We start from the raw sequence: 16,882 nt of genomic DNA on the forward strand, positions 1-16,882 counted from the left end.
GGAGTAGATAAGTGGGAAAAAGGTGAGGTGTAGGAGAGGAATGTAGCAGAGGTGTGCTGCGGCACTAGTAGTTGTAGCAGAAGTGGAGGGGGGGGCTACCCCTCTCTCTCTGTCTCTCTCTACCAGTCGCTGCAATGCAGATGGCCGTCAAGGTTATCCCGTTGTGGCCACAGTCACAAGCTGAAGCATTGAGGATGCCAGGCCAAGTGATACACAGGACAACCATAAGGTTTTACAAAAACAAAAAATAACTTATTTATAATTTAGGACTCTCAAGGAAAACAACAGCCAGAAATGTTTGAATTGTGCAAAATTTGTCTTGATGCTTTGCTGCTTGGTTATTCTCATGTAATTTATAGAGTAGCCTGAAATATTTTGGCGTCTTTCCATTTGAAGCAACCTTGGAATGTGAGGTGAAGGGTAAACACCATGAGCTTGCGTGACTCTGGTGTGTCAGGACGGCATTTCTTGTTAATCAGCCTCTTGCTCATCCTCAGTTTCCTCTGTCTGGGTGAGATAAGCATGTCAGTCTGAGCCAGACTGCAGCACTGAGTTCCCCAGGCTCTGCATAGTATATTCCAATCAGTGTTTAAGTTAAAGTTAATGACACAGTGGTCACATTTGATAGCTCAGCACTTGAAGGCCATAGCATTATAGTCAGATCCAGTTAAGAGGAAAATAGTGCTTCTTTGATGACCATACTTCCTCATTCTATGTCTGTCTGTGTTCATGTATCCCAAATGATTCCTCTGGCTTCTCTTTTTTATTGCACCTGAGGCTCTTGCAGGCAATTCATTGTGAGCAGGTTGGAAACAGCTGCCTCTGTCAGATAATATTAAGGAAGTGATGGATCATTTCTCTCAGGGTGGACGCATTCAGGAATGTCACTTGTATCCCTACTAATTGCTCCCTGGTATTAATTCAGTTTTGTTTTAATTGGTGCTGATTAAAAAGATTGTGAGGAAACCCAAACATGTATTTTATTTTGGAAGCAATTTAAAGTACAAAAAGTACAGTTGGAAGCAAATATTTATATAGTCTATATAAAACAGTGTATCATATTTTTTGCCTCACTGTCTGACTAAATGTTCTTTTTTCTTTTCTAAATCAGTTAGGATTCACAAAGTCACAACATAAAGCACCAGTTGACAACATAATTATTTTAGGTTACCTTTAAGGCCTGTCACAATAACAAATTTTGGTAGACGATAAATTGTCCCAGAACTTTTTGTGATAAACAATAATATTGTTGTTTTGAGTCCATTTTCAAGTAATAGTAATAATGGGATAATAACGCACGGACACATTCTCTACGATCAATAAACTTTAAATTCTAATTAGCATTAAACACTGGAACTCTAATATATTTGAAACATCCAAAATAAGTAAAGAAAACAACAGAAGCAATAAATAAAATGGATTATGAAGTCCATGTAAAGAAAACACTTAAAAAAAAAAAAAAAATAGTTGAGACCAAAGTACCTGATTGAAGACTTTCATCATTCAGTTTTTGGTAAAAAGAGAAAAACGATAAACCAATCAAATGAAAATTATTGAGTTTCTTTTAATTTATCATGCAATTAATTGATTTATTGTTTATTGTGACATTTCTACTTTTACTTGACCTGAAAGAGGAAACGTTTAATCTGATTTAACAGTTCCTAGTGTGAAAAACAAAACAAAACTATGTTTATACAAACATCCAGTCTCAACTGTGTAAAAACAGAGCAAGCAAAAATAAAGCATAGCTTGACAAGAAATATGCAAAGCTAACAAGAGTCAGTGGTTAATAGGCTGGTTTTAACCATTATCCTTTCATTGAGCGTCAGAAAACACACTTTAAAATCCCCCCCGCTCCCATATTATCCACTTCTTCAGCACCACTAACATTTGTGCCAGTGGCAGAAAACAGTTTTCAGGAAATGAAAAGAACTGAATGAGGAAAAAAAATCCTTTAAGGAGAGACACTCAATTTAATTAAAGCAACATTGACCCCAGAGAGTGTTTGGGGGGTATGAAACAAATGTATGGGCGTCCTGTAGCAATATCTTTTGAGGACTTGACCTGCTTCTCTCAGTTTATATGCACTAAACTGCTGTCAGATTATAACACCAACAACTTCATTGACTTTTAGGATTTTATTGTTAACAGGAAGGCTGCGTCGTATGTGACGTTCAAGTGCATACAAACATAACATGAAATCCCTTTTGTAGAATAATTGGTTAGAGAGATAAAATCGTCTGTTTAAGCAGATTATTCCGTTTACTCAAATTAAATTAAATTCAATATTTTTCAGAGTTTTATTTATATTTGCTGACAGTGTTTTCTCTCTGGTTTTCCATTTGTTTTCTCCTGAAGCACAAAGTGGGGGTTAATTCTATCGTCTTGTCATACATATTAGATTTGAGTTGGGGTCTTAAACCTTTAAGCCCTCCATGGATTTTTCCCCAGCGAACAAAATAATATGATAACGCACCCAGAAATGTTTCTAGTATTATTTCACGTAAAGTCTCTTGCAGAGTATTTATACTTCTTGCACTTTTCCACATCAATTTTTGTGTCCTACCACATATTCTCAATTGTCTTTATGTCTGCACTTTGACTAGGCCATTCTAAAACATGTATCCTGGATTTTTAACGATACGCAGCAATTTTTTTCTGCCACTCCAAACATTTTGGACATGGATCGAAAAAGTTCACTTTTGGTTCCAGTTGATCAGAGCACGTCCACAAGCTGCAAACTAACTAATTCTGCTAATTTACTTCTACTCTACCTTACTTGTCGTAGCTTCCCTTTTAAAAATGGCTATTTGTGGCCACTTTTCCATAAAGGTTTGCACGTAGAGTACACAACTAACAGTTTTCCTGAGGACAGATTCTTCCGTCTGAGCCGTGGATGCCCAAGAACACCATCCAAGTTGTGAAGTTTGGGAGAGGCACCATCATGCTATGAAGAGCTTTTGCGTCAGGAGGGACTTAGCGAGGACTATTCTGGCAGCATTTTTGTGCACCCTTTGTGGAATTAGAAATATAATTCCTCATGATCACTCAAAGAGAGCAGGAACTGAGAATAACAATAGGCTTGTTGCATAGTTGCATGAGGAAGAGGACAGCAGCTGATTAATAAACCATGGAGCACATCCTAAATAAATGTTACTGCAAGTAACTCATTTTGCAAAAAAAAAAAAAAAAGTGTTTTTGCTGTTATGACTCTTATGATTCTTTTCAAAGCACACCCACAGTAAACCTGAGTGCATTACTAATGAAAGATTTTGCAGGAAATAATAGGCTTCTGACTGTTGCAAAGATATTGAAAGTGTGAGGAAAGCACCTGCAGAGAATCAGGGTAGTGTGACAGAACAGCAAGGCAACCCGGCACCGGTGAGCATGACTATGTGCATTCAGATTGGCCTTGGTATGATCTATAAACAGAATTTACATATGTTAAACCTAGTGTACTAAGTGCTTTCTAAATGTGAATTGAAATAGACTCTGCATTTAGGCAGGATAAAAGCACTTTGTCTTTTTTTTTCCGTGGTTCAACAGCTCGATAGCATTGACCTCTTCTCTCTCTGTGGGCCAGTAATTAGTCAGATTGTTAGATGCTCTTTGGCTTGTTCAGTGTTCTCTGGAGAATTTCCATGTTTTATTTGAGCGTGTAAGAGGGCTTTACATTTGAGGCAAAACAAAAGTCGCCCACAATGGATGAAAATATAAATCCAATTTGAGCCATGTGACAAACACAATTGTCTCTGTTCGCTCTTATTTCAGCCGCCAAGTTCCCTTTCGAACCCCCCCCCCCCCTTTTTTTTTTTTTTGCTAATTCACACATTATGTTCACGTTCGACCAAAATCACACAAAGATGGTGCAATGAGTTGCAGGATGTGTGGCTGAGACTACCGCTGTGAGAATTCAGGCAATCGCCCACATGAGGGATTACTGAGACAAATCTTGACAGGCCTGACTTCTCTCAGCTTCTTACGCTCGTCATCTGCTTCCTTTATTCTTCACATTCTTTCCTATTTCCTATATTCAAAGCTGGGATATTTTTATTGGTTCAACCAAAAACGATGCATTGCATCTTAGGTTAAATTTATTTGTTCCGTATTTCCGTCCAGGATCTCATTTTTTGGCCTTCATCATGCAGTGGCGTGGTTTCCAGTTGAGTGTGAAGCAGCCAGAATGACAGTCAGCCCCTCTAAGTCTGAAGCCACGGCTCTCTGCTGCAAAAAGATGGATTTTGTTGGGTTGGGGTTTATATCTGCCACTAGAGGAGAAGTTGTATTATTTTGGTGTCTTGTTCAAAAGTGATAGTAGGTTGGAATGGGCAGACAAAACGGATGTAGTGATGTCAGAATTGCTTCAAAGAGCAAAGCACTTAATTTACTGGTCCATCTATGGTCCAAATCTCTCCTATGGTCATTAGATATGCATCATGACTGAAAGACCGAGCAGCCAGAATGAGCTGCCTCCGTATGGTGGCCAGGAAAGAGAGGGATTACTGGATTTTCCTCCTGGACATTTTCTTTCTATTTGTCCATCCATCCATGGCCTGCTGTTTCAATGATCATAAAAACAAATCTGAAATTTTATATTCCGACCTGCCGACCACCCATCAAGTGTCCACCTCTGATTTATCGCTTTGTTTTACAGCCATTTATCATTTCCAGGATTGCCAAAACATCAAATTAAATTCCAGTTACTCTCAGGTCATTTTTTGCTCATCAATTTCTTTTAGCTTCTCTTCCCTCACATGCTCATCGCACCTGTCTCTGCATTGTTTTTTCTACTTTTCTCAGTTTTTTTTTTTTTTTTTTTTCCATGTAGGTCTCTGTTCTGTTCATGTGTTGTTTTAGTGAGCCGAGTCTGTTAGAGGCTGAATGATGTCTGCCTCAAGCTCTGTGTGTCAGGATCCAAATGTCACTCTCGATAAATGTATTAGACGTGGGAAGGAGTGGGCAGTGTGGCGTTTCGGTAGGATGAGAAGCTGCGGAGGGGGATGCTCTGCAGATAACCTCTAACATACCTTATTCAAGTTAAATAGGGTGATGTGAGCTAGGAAATGGTTTGAGGTGCAAGCAAGTTTATAAATGTTTGCAAAATGAATTATCTAGAAATGAATATAAAATTAAAAGAAACAGATTGCAACACACTCTTCTGAAGAAGACGCTTTCAGTCATTTTTATTTGTACGCAACAGAAATGTTAGCAGCAGATGCCACAGACTGGTGAGGCTGTTTGGACAATTAGCATGTTAAGAAATACTTGTGTTGAGAAATGTCCAGTAATTTTGGGATACTTTTAGGGTAAGTTATGTTTCCTGACAATGATAACAGATTGTGCATGTCTTTAGGAGATAGGGGAGGACTAAACGAGTGTCAGACTTTGAACGACCTGACAGAGCACCTGGGAGCTCCATCTGTTGATGATGTTCATGTAGGGTTCTCAGCTAACAGCTGCTTGGAGATCATATTGTTTGTGCTAAAATATAAATCCATGTGTGTCAAAAAGGTGCTGTTTGGTATTTTTCATGTTAATTCAAGTAAAAGGAAAATTATGTTTTCCCTTGTGTTGTGAAAGGTGGTAACATAACGATCCAATTTCAAATTTGTTTTCTGTTCTGTGCAGACTCGTTACGTAGTGATACTTGGAGATGAGGGGAAAAAAATTATAGCTAAATAAATACTGAGTCAATAAGAATACTGCTAATATAGAGAGTTTTCATTGAGTTTACCTTAACTAAAAAGAAAGAAAAACTTTTAAACCAGGGTTAAGGGATTTATTTCAGTAATTAATTTTAAAAAAGCTGCATAGATAGTGATATATTGGAAGTCTTTATTTCTTTTATTTTTTTAATTAAAGCTTAGAGATAATAAAAACTCACAATTTAATTTCTCTGAATAAGCCTCCTGGTTGTAGTCATCCTTGTTGCTGGTGTGCCTTTTATTCCTCCACAATGTGGCATTTTTCCTTCCTCTTCAACTTTCCCTTTGCACATTTGGATACAGAATATGTAAACGATGGGCTTCTGTAGCAATTACCTTTTGTAGCTCACCCTCCTTGTGGAGGACGCTAATAACAGTATAATAGTCGATTTTAAGGTGAGAATTATTCTCTGCGATTGTGTGAGCAGAGTTTTTATATCAAAATAATTTTCATTGATTTGATTCCTTGATTTTGATGTAATTTTCCAAGAAACTGTATCTTGCAGTTTTGATGATTTGCTGACTATTATTACATCATAATCATCAAAACTAATAAAAAAAATGTTTGAAATGTACAAAATACATAATGTTTTAAATAAATTCTTGTTATTAAGAAGCAAATTGTGAACATTACGTTTTATTTATAATAGATTGATAGCTCTTAATCTGGGTCTATTTTTGCAAAGAACCCAAAAGCATGAAGCTATTCCTACTTACTACGGTATTTATTCATTTATCTCCTGTTATATTCTTAATCTCATCAACATTATCACATTTTCCTTCTCTCCTGCAGCCCAGTTAGCATGTACATGTTTGCATTTGATTAGCTTGTGTCTGTCAGAGTGCACAGATCTGTGGAGACAGCGACCCTGTGATTCTCAAACACACATATGGCCAAACAGACCTCACATGCTGTTACTCCTGTCTTGGAGAGCATGTCATTAAGAAGGCAGTGCGCCGCGCCGTCTTCGCTCCCCATTACACGAGCCCCCCTGTTGTCTTGTTCAGCATTTCTCATTGCACACACACACAAATGACACAGCAGCTCTGTGGGTGAGAGAATGCAAGCCGTGGCTGACTGCTTTCGGCAGAGCTGTTTTAGAGCTGAGATATGATAGGAGGCGAGCAGCGTGCAGCCGGCACAGCCGTGATGAGGAGGTGGGATTGTTTGAGATTTTCTGGACTGGTGGCAAAAGTGGGCCTCGGTTGTGAAGGAAGCAGTATGTTCAGAGTCCCACAGGAACGTGTTGAGTGGAGAGTTTCAATGTCGCCTGTGCATTGAAAGCCCTCTTTATTAGCAGAGAACTTTGATTATTCAAACATGGTTGCTAATTTATGTTCCCTTTATGGCCTTCAGCTGTTACTCTGCAGTGCTGTATTTTTTTTAGTGTGTTGTAAAAGTGATGGTCTTTATGTGCTTGCAAGAGCCATAGGCAGCAAAGGGAAGCAAAGCAGACAGGTGATATCACTATGAGAGCAAGGACGGTACTTTACCCACTTTACCGCTAAGAAAGGCGAGAGTTTTTGTTTTGGTATACTTTATTCACCTGGGGAAGGACGCAATCAGCGAGCTGTTGCTGTTGCTATACATGAGAGCTTAGAGCTTGTCGCATTAATTGCCTCCCAGGTGTCAAGCTTCACATGTCACCTTATGGTGCCAAGTGTCAGGTTGTGACAAAAGTCACAGGGAAAAATAAAAGGGGATATAAAAAAAGGGATGGTTTTTGGGAAGCTGTGCCTTTGCCTTGCGCCCACCCCCCAGCATGCTGACCTCTGCATCAGGAAGTGATTGACCCCGCCAAGAGATGCCACTGACCCCATATGGAGGAAAATGGGGGAGGGTTGAGTGATTGCGAAAATACCCCCACATCACTGCAGGAACAGAAGCAACACAGAGTCCAAAGCATACGAGCGTAAATTAAAATGCGACGTGTTTATGGGATGAAGTAGCTGAAAAATGTTACAAGTAGACATGAGTGATGGGCATATATGCTCACACATACATGCAGACCACGGAGCACAGCAGAGAGGCCAAAGACAAATTTGAAGACGGACAGAAAGGAAGACTAAAGCAGGGTCAGGTTATAAAACAATATTACAAGCTTTGAACACCTCCTGGAGCTCTGAAAATGGAAACAGTACGGCAGAACCGCAAACCCATTAAGGCATGGCTTTCACCTACAGTGAACCAGCAAAGGGAGCAGCTAAGAGGCCGAGACCCACAGCGTGGTGGAAGAGTCTGGTGAAACATCAGCTATTAGTTGCTCACACCACACATCTCCCCTCCGTGGAAGGATTGTTCATTTGTTGAATTCATCTGCAGTCTTCCACATTCCATACTGCAGGCACAGCAGACATGTTAGATGAGATAAAAACTACATGCATGGTATGAAACAAACACCCTTAACACACGGTCCCTCATGCTGAAACATGGTGGTGGCAGCATCTTGCTGTGGTTGTTCTGTCCTTTATCAGGACAGGGAAGCTGGTCAGCATTGATGGGAAGATGGAAGATAGTCCTGCAAGAGAGCCTGTTAGTGGCAACAAAGAACTTAAATCTTTAGCGGAGAATACAAATACACACCACAGTACATACTGAACATCCAGAAAACCATCCCTGTCACTATTGTGCACCACTTAGTGTTGTTAGTCTAAAAACGCCCAATGAAAACACAACTAGCTTAATGTGACAAAACGCAGATACATGTATAAAGATGTTTCCAAGGCGGTGTACAAATGGTTAAAATGAGCATTTTTTTACTTTTGAAGTTTAGAAAAAGTCTACAACAAAGCACAATTGTAATTTTCAAGAAGTATTCATTTCCATTGAAAGCCAAATGTGTTTTTTTTCACTGTTGAAAATGTAATGTTTGTGGAAATTGATCTCAGTTTTGAATCTTTGTATATAAAGTCATAGTAATATGTGCCTGAAGCATCTTATTTTTTCATCAGATTTAGTAGGAATATGAAACGGTTTTAAAATTTCAAAAAGGTAATCATTGCTGACTGCAGAAGCAAATATCCAGATGGACAGTTCAGCTGAAAAAAGATAAGACTGCATGGATTTAAATATGTGCAAAAATATTCCTGTCACAACCACTGCAAACTGGCTATGCTTTGATTGAAGGGAGAATAGCAACAGCATGTTGTCCTGTCTATCTGCCCGGCTAATTGTAGCTGAATGTTAATGAAAATCTAAATTACCTTCACAGCCTTTGGCCTCGTGTTGCCGCAATACCTTTTTAGAGAACGCCTCGAAATAATGAGGCTTGATTGGTTATATATTTTGTTTTTTTACAGAGTAACTTACTCAGTATGAGCTCAGTTTCGCTTATCCCCAATAATATCCCAGTCAGTGTGAATTCTTATCTTGTTGATTCATCAAATGAGTGCTTAACTTGTCCTGGGATTATCTTTTAGGAAACAAGAACACATCAGTTTACCCATGAGAAGAGGGCTCTTAATTTTTCTTTAGTCTTTCTCCTAAATTATCTTTATAATAGACTTGGAATTATAACTTTCCCTAGCTGTGCTAGCAGCGTGATTCTTTCAACTCTTAAACTTGGCAAAGGTATCTGCATTACCATATGTCTGCAGGTCTTGGCACAATCTCACAAACAAGTGCATGCCAACATTTCTCAACTGTACAAGTAGAAAATCTAAGACAAGTTTCTCTCTCTCTCTCTCTCTCTCTCTCTCTCTCTCTCTTCTGATGACTTAAACAGAATGAAATTATAGTGACATGTGACACAAAGGGAAGAGAGATGAGGGTTGTAAAACAGGGATAAAGCCAAAGAGTGATGATCATGCCTTTTTCTCATCCCTGGAGCTCAGAAATTGTGACGGATTTGCCCCTGACCGTCAGGTGGGAAACAGATTGTCCTGAAGTTTTTCACTGAGTGTGGAGCTTGACTTTGTTCAATGAAAATCCATCAGACGTGGACAGGCAGCTGCTGACCTGGATGGGGGTCAGGGGAAGCCGTCAGGCAGTCTTTCCTAATTGTCCTCGTAAAAAACAAAACATAACCAGCGCAAATAAATAGCTTGTGTCTTAGGCTTTTTTTTTATTATTATTATCTTGGAGAAACTTTCAGGACTACAAATATTTTGTCCTTCAGCCGTGGTAAAACTCAAAGCCATTTGTCTAAAGTTTTTCAGAGTTAGATTTGTATTGTACTGTCCTCTCTGGTATGTCTTACTCAGAAAACCCAGTTTGGACATCTCAAATTAGGCCATCAGAATTCAGGCTATCTAGGAAACTACAGCCTTGTGTGGAAGTGGGGCAGCACAGTCTGCCTTCTGCCAGCTAGGCGAGTAAACCCTGAATGCTGCAAAACCTCAGCCGTGCCAGTGCAGGTGGTTTAGATGGGTTTTTTTTTTGTTTTGTTTTGTTTTTACTCATTTTAATACTTTTGCTTTTGTTATTAATGGAAATGGAGCAAAACGTGGCTCGTCTTTGAAGCTGGCTGGCAAAAACATATTTTTGTAAGGTTGCCTGCAGGATGAATATTTTATTAACACATCCTATTTGCAGTAAAAAGTAACATTAAATCTCTAAACTACACTTATGTGACTTAAACTGTGCTAGTCTGCAGTACTTTGAAATGTGTCTTTAAGGGACAATTTACCCTGGGTTTAAAGAAAATGATGCATTCGCAAGAGCCGCAGTAATTTATCCGACTGTGAAGTTATTTTAAAAAAAGGATGAGTTTATTACACATTAAATGTGATCTAAAATGAAAAGTAATGTAAGGTTTCCCTGTAATCAATACAACATTTTCTGCTGTTTCATTTGCAGGATGGCTCCAAACAGAAGCAGGTCAGGAAGAAAACCGTGTCCTTCAGCTCTATGCCGAGTGACCGTAAAATCAACAGCACTGCTGCTTGCATGGCCTTTATGTTGGAGGGTTGTGAAATGAAGAAGGTGCGATCCAACTCACGCATGTACAACCGCTACTTCCTGCTCGATCCAGATATGCACTGGCTCAGATGGGAGCCATCGAAGAAGGATTCAGAAAAGGCAAAACTGGAAATCAAGAGCATCAAGGAAGTCCGTTTGGGGAAGAAAACTCCGGTTCTGCGCAGCAACGGTCTCTCGGATCAGTTCCCTGATGAGTGCGCCTTCTCAATCATCTATGGAGATAACTATGAAAGTTTAGATTTGGTAGCCAGTACCGCAGATATCGTCAGCACGTGGGTCATGGGTCTAAGATATTTGGTGTCTTACGGTCGCCACCCGGTGGACATGGCAGAACCCAGTCAACCGAGCTTACGAACATCCTGGATTGGTTCAGTGTTTGAGCTCGCAGATATGGAAAAAGGAGGACACATAGACCTATTCAGAGCAACCCAGATAATCAAGGGGCTCAATCCTGGAATGAAAGAGTCCAGGATAGAGCTGAAATTCAAAGAATTACAGAAAGCTAAAGATCAATATGGGGAGGCAATTAATTTGGACACTTTTGTGGAGGCTTATTGTGAGCTCTGTACACGACCTGAGATTTTCTTTCTGTTGGTTCAGTTCTCCAGTAACAAAGAGTATCTGGACAGTAAAGATCTGATGCTATTTGTAGAGGTGGAGCAGGGAGTGGAGGGAGTAACGGAGGAAATGTGCAGGGATATTGTCCAGAAATTTGAGCCGTCTGCCAAGGGCAGAGAGAGGGGCTACCTCTCCATCGATGGTTTCACACACTACCTCCTGTCCTCGGAATGCCACATTTTCGACCCTCAGCACAAAAAAGTGTGCCAGGATATGACTCAGCCTCTCTCTCATTACTACATCAACTCTTCCCATAACGCCTCCCTACTTGATGATCATTTCTGGGGTTCATCAGACATCAGCAGCTACATCCGAGCTCTGAGGATGGGCTGTCGAAGTATCGAGGTCATAGTCTGGGACGGCCCTGATAATGAGCCGGTCGTATATGTTGGGAGTTCTGTGGCCTCTCAACTCGCTTTCTCTAAAGTTCTGGACATCATAAACCAGTATGCTTTTGAAAGTTCTGAGTATCCTCTCATTCTGTGCTTGGTGACCCATTGCTGTATCCCCCAGCAGAGGGTCATGGTTCAACACCTGAAGAAAATTCTTGGGGATAAGCTGTATGCTGAACCACCCAACAAAGAAGAAAACTACCTACCCTCACCTGAAAAACTTAAAGGCAAAATACTCCTCAAGAGTAAAAAGTTGCCACCAAGCTGCACTGATTCCGAGGGGGATGTGACAGATGAAGAGGAAGGCCTGGAAATGTCACGCCGTGTTGGAGCCGATGAAAAGGACCAACTGAATGGTTTGGGCTGCAAAAGACTCAGGCTGTGCAGGGAGCTTTCTGACCTTGTATGTCTTTGCAAGTCAGTACAGTTCAGGGACTTTGAACTCTCTAAGAGGGAGCAAAAATACTGGGAGATATGCTCCTTCAACGAGGTAGATGCAAACAGATTTGCCAATGAATTTCCGGAGGAGTTTGTCTGTTATAACAAGCGCTTCATCTCCAGGGTTTATCCCACATCGATGAGGATTGATGCCAGCAATATGAATCCCCAAGATTTCTGGAAATGCGGCTGCCAGATCGTGGCCATGAACTACCAGACACCAGGCTTGATGATGGACCTCAACCTTGGTTGGTTCAGGCAAAATGGAAACTGCGGTTATGTATTGCGGCCTGCCATTATGAGGGAGGAGGTGTCCTACTTTAGTGCCAATGCTCGGGACTCTCTACCAGGTGTGTCTGCACAGCTCCTCCACATCAAAGTCATCAGTGGGCAGAATTTACCAAAACCTCGGGGCTCTGCTGCTAAGGGTGATGTGGTTGAGCCTTACATATATGTAGAGATCCATGGCATACCAGCTGACTGTGCTGAACAAAGAACCAAGACAGTTTCCCAAAATGGAGATAACCCCATTTTTGACGAGAGTTTTGAGTTCCAGATTAACTTACCAGAACTCGCAGTTCTACGCTTTGTGGTTCTGGATGACGACTACATTGGAGACGAGTTCATCGGTCAGTACACCATCCCGTTTGAGTGCCTACAGCCAGGCTATAGACACGTCCCTCTGCAGTCTCTCACAGGAGAGTTCCTGCCCAACACCACTCTGTTCGTTCATGTGGCCATCACCAACAGGCGCGGTGGAGGAAAGGCACATAAAAGGGGTCTGTCAGTAAAGAAAGGTAGAAAGGCTCGGGAGTATACCACCACCAAGACCACGGGGATCAAAGTAGTGGATGAACTCTTCAGAGCTTCTACCCAGCCCCTCAGGGAGGCAACAGACCTCAGAGAAAACGTGCAGGTAAGAAACTGCATCACATAAATATGTACAAATTTCTTCAGTAATGTATTTGGTTGGGATGGAAATAAAATTAATGAAAATTAGAATAGCATGAATAAATTGGTACCTTCATAAAGAGTAGAGAATAACATAAGTATAAAAGTGTGTGAACCTTGAATTTGTATGGGGAGTTTTGTTTTTTTTTTTTTTTGTAAAGCTTCTATTTTGTGTAAAACTGAATTCATAATTTGCAACTTACATAAACTTCTTATGATCACATAGGCATTCCAAAAGTTTAATGTCTGCACAGCTATATTGAAAAGATCATTATTTAACCTTTCTGATTCCTTGAGCAAACAGTGAATCCTGAGCAAGTATTCACACAAGAAAGAGGAAGCGTATATGAAGTGTGGCTTGTTGCTATAGGGACAGTTGAAAGCAGATATTTACATAAAGTAACTTAAGAGACAAACATTTTGCTTCTCATTGTCTGATCTGTCTATTTGCTACATGGGGGGATAACAGTTTAGAGATGCTTTGTTATTATTTTTATTAACTCAAATTTATTGAGATGGATCTTGAACAAATGTATTATGTCAATCAATGCCCCCATGAAACTGTATGTTTCTGGCTTAAGTGGTTTGAGTATTTTGTTGTGAAACTGAACACATTTTTTAAAAAGCCTTTAAATTGTTAGACAGCTTAAAACAATCATGTGTAGGATTGGCAATGTTTTTTTTGCAAATCTCACACAAACTAATTAAAGATCATTACTTCTGTGCAACAGCAATCAACTAAGCAATGCTAAATTTGGATTTAATCATAGCCCTGCCCTGTGTGACAGATAAGAATCTAATCTTTACCATCAATCATCGTTGATAACAAATGTCCTCAGAATCCAATATATGGGCCTGTATGAAAAATGTCGCTGCGTGATTGAGCAGGAGTCTGTGTTAACCTGATCAAATAAAGCTGCCGGCTGCACTAAACGCTCACCGGCTCCTTTTTTGTTTTTTTTTTCTTCTAGGTTTTAAAATGTAAATTTGTCTTTTTGAAATGAAGATAAAAGTTCAGGAAATAAATTAACGTGCCAAAGTTGAGAGAGAGAAGAAGAGAGAGGGTGGGAATGAGGATAAATGCCTGTCTTTCTACAATAAGGACTTATCCCTTTTAAATGCAAAAATGAAGGGCAGATGTGAAGGCTTCATAGAGCCTACTTGGGAAACCAAAGGACCAACAACACACAAACCTGACTGAGTTTAAACCTCCTGACCTTTCTGACTACACAGGGGAAGTAGGTGTTAAAACAAAGTTTTTTTTGAGTTCATGTCATGAAAGCTGCAGATATATTTGTACCTCAGTAACCTGCAGAAAGACGTACCTTTTTCCTCAGCTATGTCTCCATTGTGTATGCCTTGAAAAACAAAAGAAAACATGATTCATTTGCTTATTAAAACGCATGGAGGAGTCTGTAAACACTGACAAATGAAGACATGTGTTTGATTTATATGCCTCCTATGTGGATCAAGGCAGGAGATGAGTTGTTTCAGTAGGAGTTAAGGGTTTCCTGTGAAGCTCATGAAAAACTGAATGAAGCCTTTAAGAGCGACGCCAAGCTGGAGTTTCAGATTTTGTTTGCTGAAACATCTTTGTGCCAGCCATCATTGTCACATTAGTGCTGTAAGCCAGAAGGGAGTGAGAGATGAAGAGACAAAAGCAGAAAAAAAAAAAGAGCGACAAGAGAGCTGGGCAACCAGAAACAAAAGCAGTGCTGTAACCGGACACGGAGCTCTCATTTGGGGAATGTTGGAGGAGGAATAAAGAGGGGGGGGAGGAGGGAGTAATTAAAAACACAAGCCTCTCATTGGGTTTTGTAGGATTGTGAATTGGAAACAGGATGGCTTTTATTACACAATGATTATCCAAAAACATTTATGCATGTCGTCAAAGACATGCATGCAGGGAATTGTGCCTAAGCCCTGTAATAACTTGAGCTCACAGCACACTGAAACAAAAACATCGAACAGTAGACGGGCTCACAGATCACACGCACCAAACCAAGTACTGAATTATTCCAGAGCCAGGGCCGGTGGTCCAAGAGGTGTTAACTGAGTTTGAGGCTCTGCACATAGATCCTCTGTCCCTCTGGACATTCTCTTTGTTGTCTTCAGGAAGCTCGTGCCTCACATCCTCAGAGGTTTTTCAGCAATCTTGGGGATCCAGCACAGAGACAAACATGGATGGGAGTATTGACATCAGTCAGCCCTACAAACGTAATTTCTTCTCCCATCTGAATCTTCCACTACTCACTGCTGTAAAAATGTATATGCCCCTCACATGTTTTTTTTTTCACGTTTTTAATTTTCCATAATATCTGGAAAGCGTATTTTAATTTGTCGAACCCATGCCTGATTTCTGTGAGAGCAGCAATCAGTAAATCACTTAAATACAGCCTATATGACATCAAGTCATGATAAAAGTGCTTAAAAGGCAGTACGTCATGCCCTGAACTAAAAAAAAGTCAGCAAAAAATGAGAAACAAAGTCACTGCAGGAAGAGAGACCAGACTGGGCGCCATTATCAGCAGATGGAGAAAACGTGTGAACAGCAGAGCAGAGGGACAAAGAAACAGGTCTCAGCTCTCAGTTTGAGGAGTACAGCACTTATTACTCTAACTTACAGTCTGTGCAGTCAGCAATCTGATTTTTTTTTTTTTGTTTCTTGTTGGGGTTTTTTTTGCTAAACTTCAGTCTCGCTCAGCATCCACCTGTGCCAGTGTGCAGACAGAGAGTTCTCACTGTGTCGCTTCTTGTTCTCCTGCAGACATGTCCACATTCCCCGCTTTTTTGCTCTTTGGTACGTTTCTGGACTTGTCGGGGTTGGATACATTTTCCTCTGCATAAGCTGGCATAGGCTCCTGATATATGATCTGGAATTTTTTCTGGTTTAGAAGCCACGGCATGACTTTAAACACAGAATTCATGTTGGAAACCCCTCCAGTGTTGCTGAATTCTAAAAAAAAAAAAAAATCTACAAAGACAAGTTGATCCAAATTCTTCCACATGCAAAAATGCAAAAATGTTCCTGGCCAGTTTTTGCAAAAGTTGCTGTCAAGGGTGGCTCAACCAGTTATTAGGTTTACTTTTATCCACGTAATGAGAAGTTATTTTGGATAGCTGTTGTCACACTGCATGACGCCGATGCTTGGATCCAGAATTTCAAAAAGAAAAACAACAACAACCTGAAAGTGAGGAGGCGCTCGTCTGAGAACAAAAACAATCACACTTCCTTGCACTCCTTTCCATTCTATGAGGAAAAACTTCAATTATAAATAAATGATTAATGGTTAACTGTTACTACAGTTGTTTTTGCCAATGTACGAGAGTAAATTAAATATACAAGCAGAGATTTTGGGGATAAAATATATTTATTTTTCGTGGCATTGAAGACGTAAAGTTTCTAAACTCCAATATTCACATTTCTGCCTGCTTTTTTTTTTATTTAATTTGCTGACACATAATTCAAGCAAGCAACATTTAAGTATAACAGTAATATTTCTTGTCTTACATAGCTATACTTTTTTGATTTCCATTCCAGACAATGACTTGAGAGTGTGCGAGGTTCAGGTAAATTTGGCTCGTGGGTTTGCTTTAGAATCATCAGAACTTCTAACAGGTTTGGTTTGTGACCGTACAGTTCGCTGATTAGGAGCTGGAAGTGAAGTGTCTCATTACACCCTGTACATTGCACGATGCAACACGTGATTTGATTAGGCCAAGATCGAAAATTGTTGCATGACTGGAAAATAATTTGGAAGTTTTTTTTATATATATTTACTGGCTATGTTTGATATAAAAATTGATGATCTAGTAAGGGACTAAATACTTTTTCAGAGAGCAATAGTTCTCCCTTC

The 16,882-nt window shown here is 40.0% G+C and overlaps 1 protein-coding gene across 1 annotated transcript in view; it reads left to right on the plus strand.

Moving 5' to 3' along the window:
- The window catches only part of LOC106931285 (inactive phospholipase C-like protein 2), a 71,108-nt gene that overhangs the window by 32,585 nt on the left and 21,641 nt on the right, over nt 1-16,882 (plus strand). Inside the window, exon 2 of the mRNA XM_015009338.2 lies at nt 10,504-12,990. Within this exon, the coding sequence (XP_014864824.2) occupies nt 10,504-12,990 (2,487 nt within the window). The remainder of the gene's footprint in view (nt 1-10,503; nt 12,991-16,882) is intronic.

Source organism: Poecilia mexicana, unplaced genomic scaffold, assembly GCF_051168715.1.
Source record: "Poecilia mexicana isolate PSO_F unplaced genomic scaffold, ASM5116871v1 scaffold_8, whole genome shotgun sequence".
Lineage (NCBI taxonomy): Eukaryota > Metazoa > Chordata > Actinopteri > Cyprinodontiformes > Poeciliidae > Poecilia > Poecilia mexicana.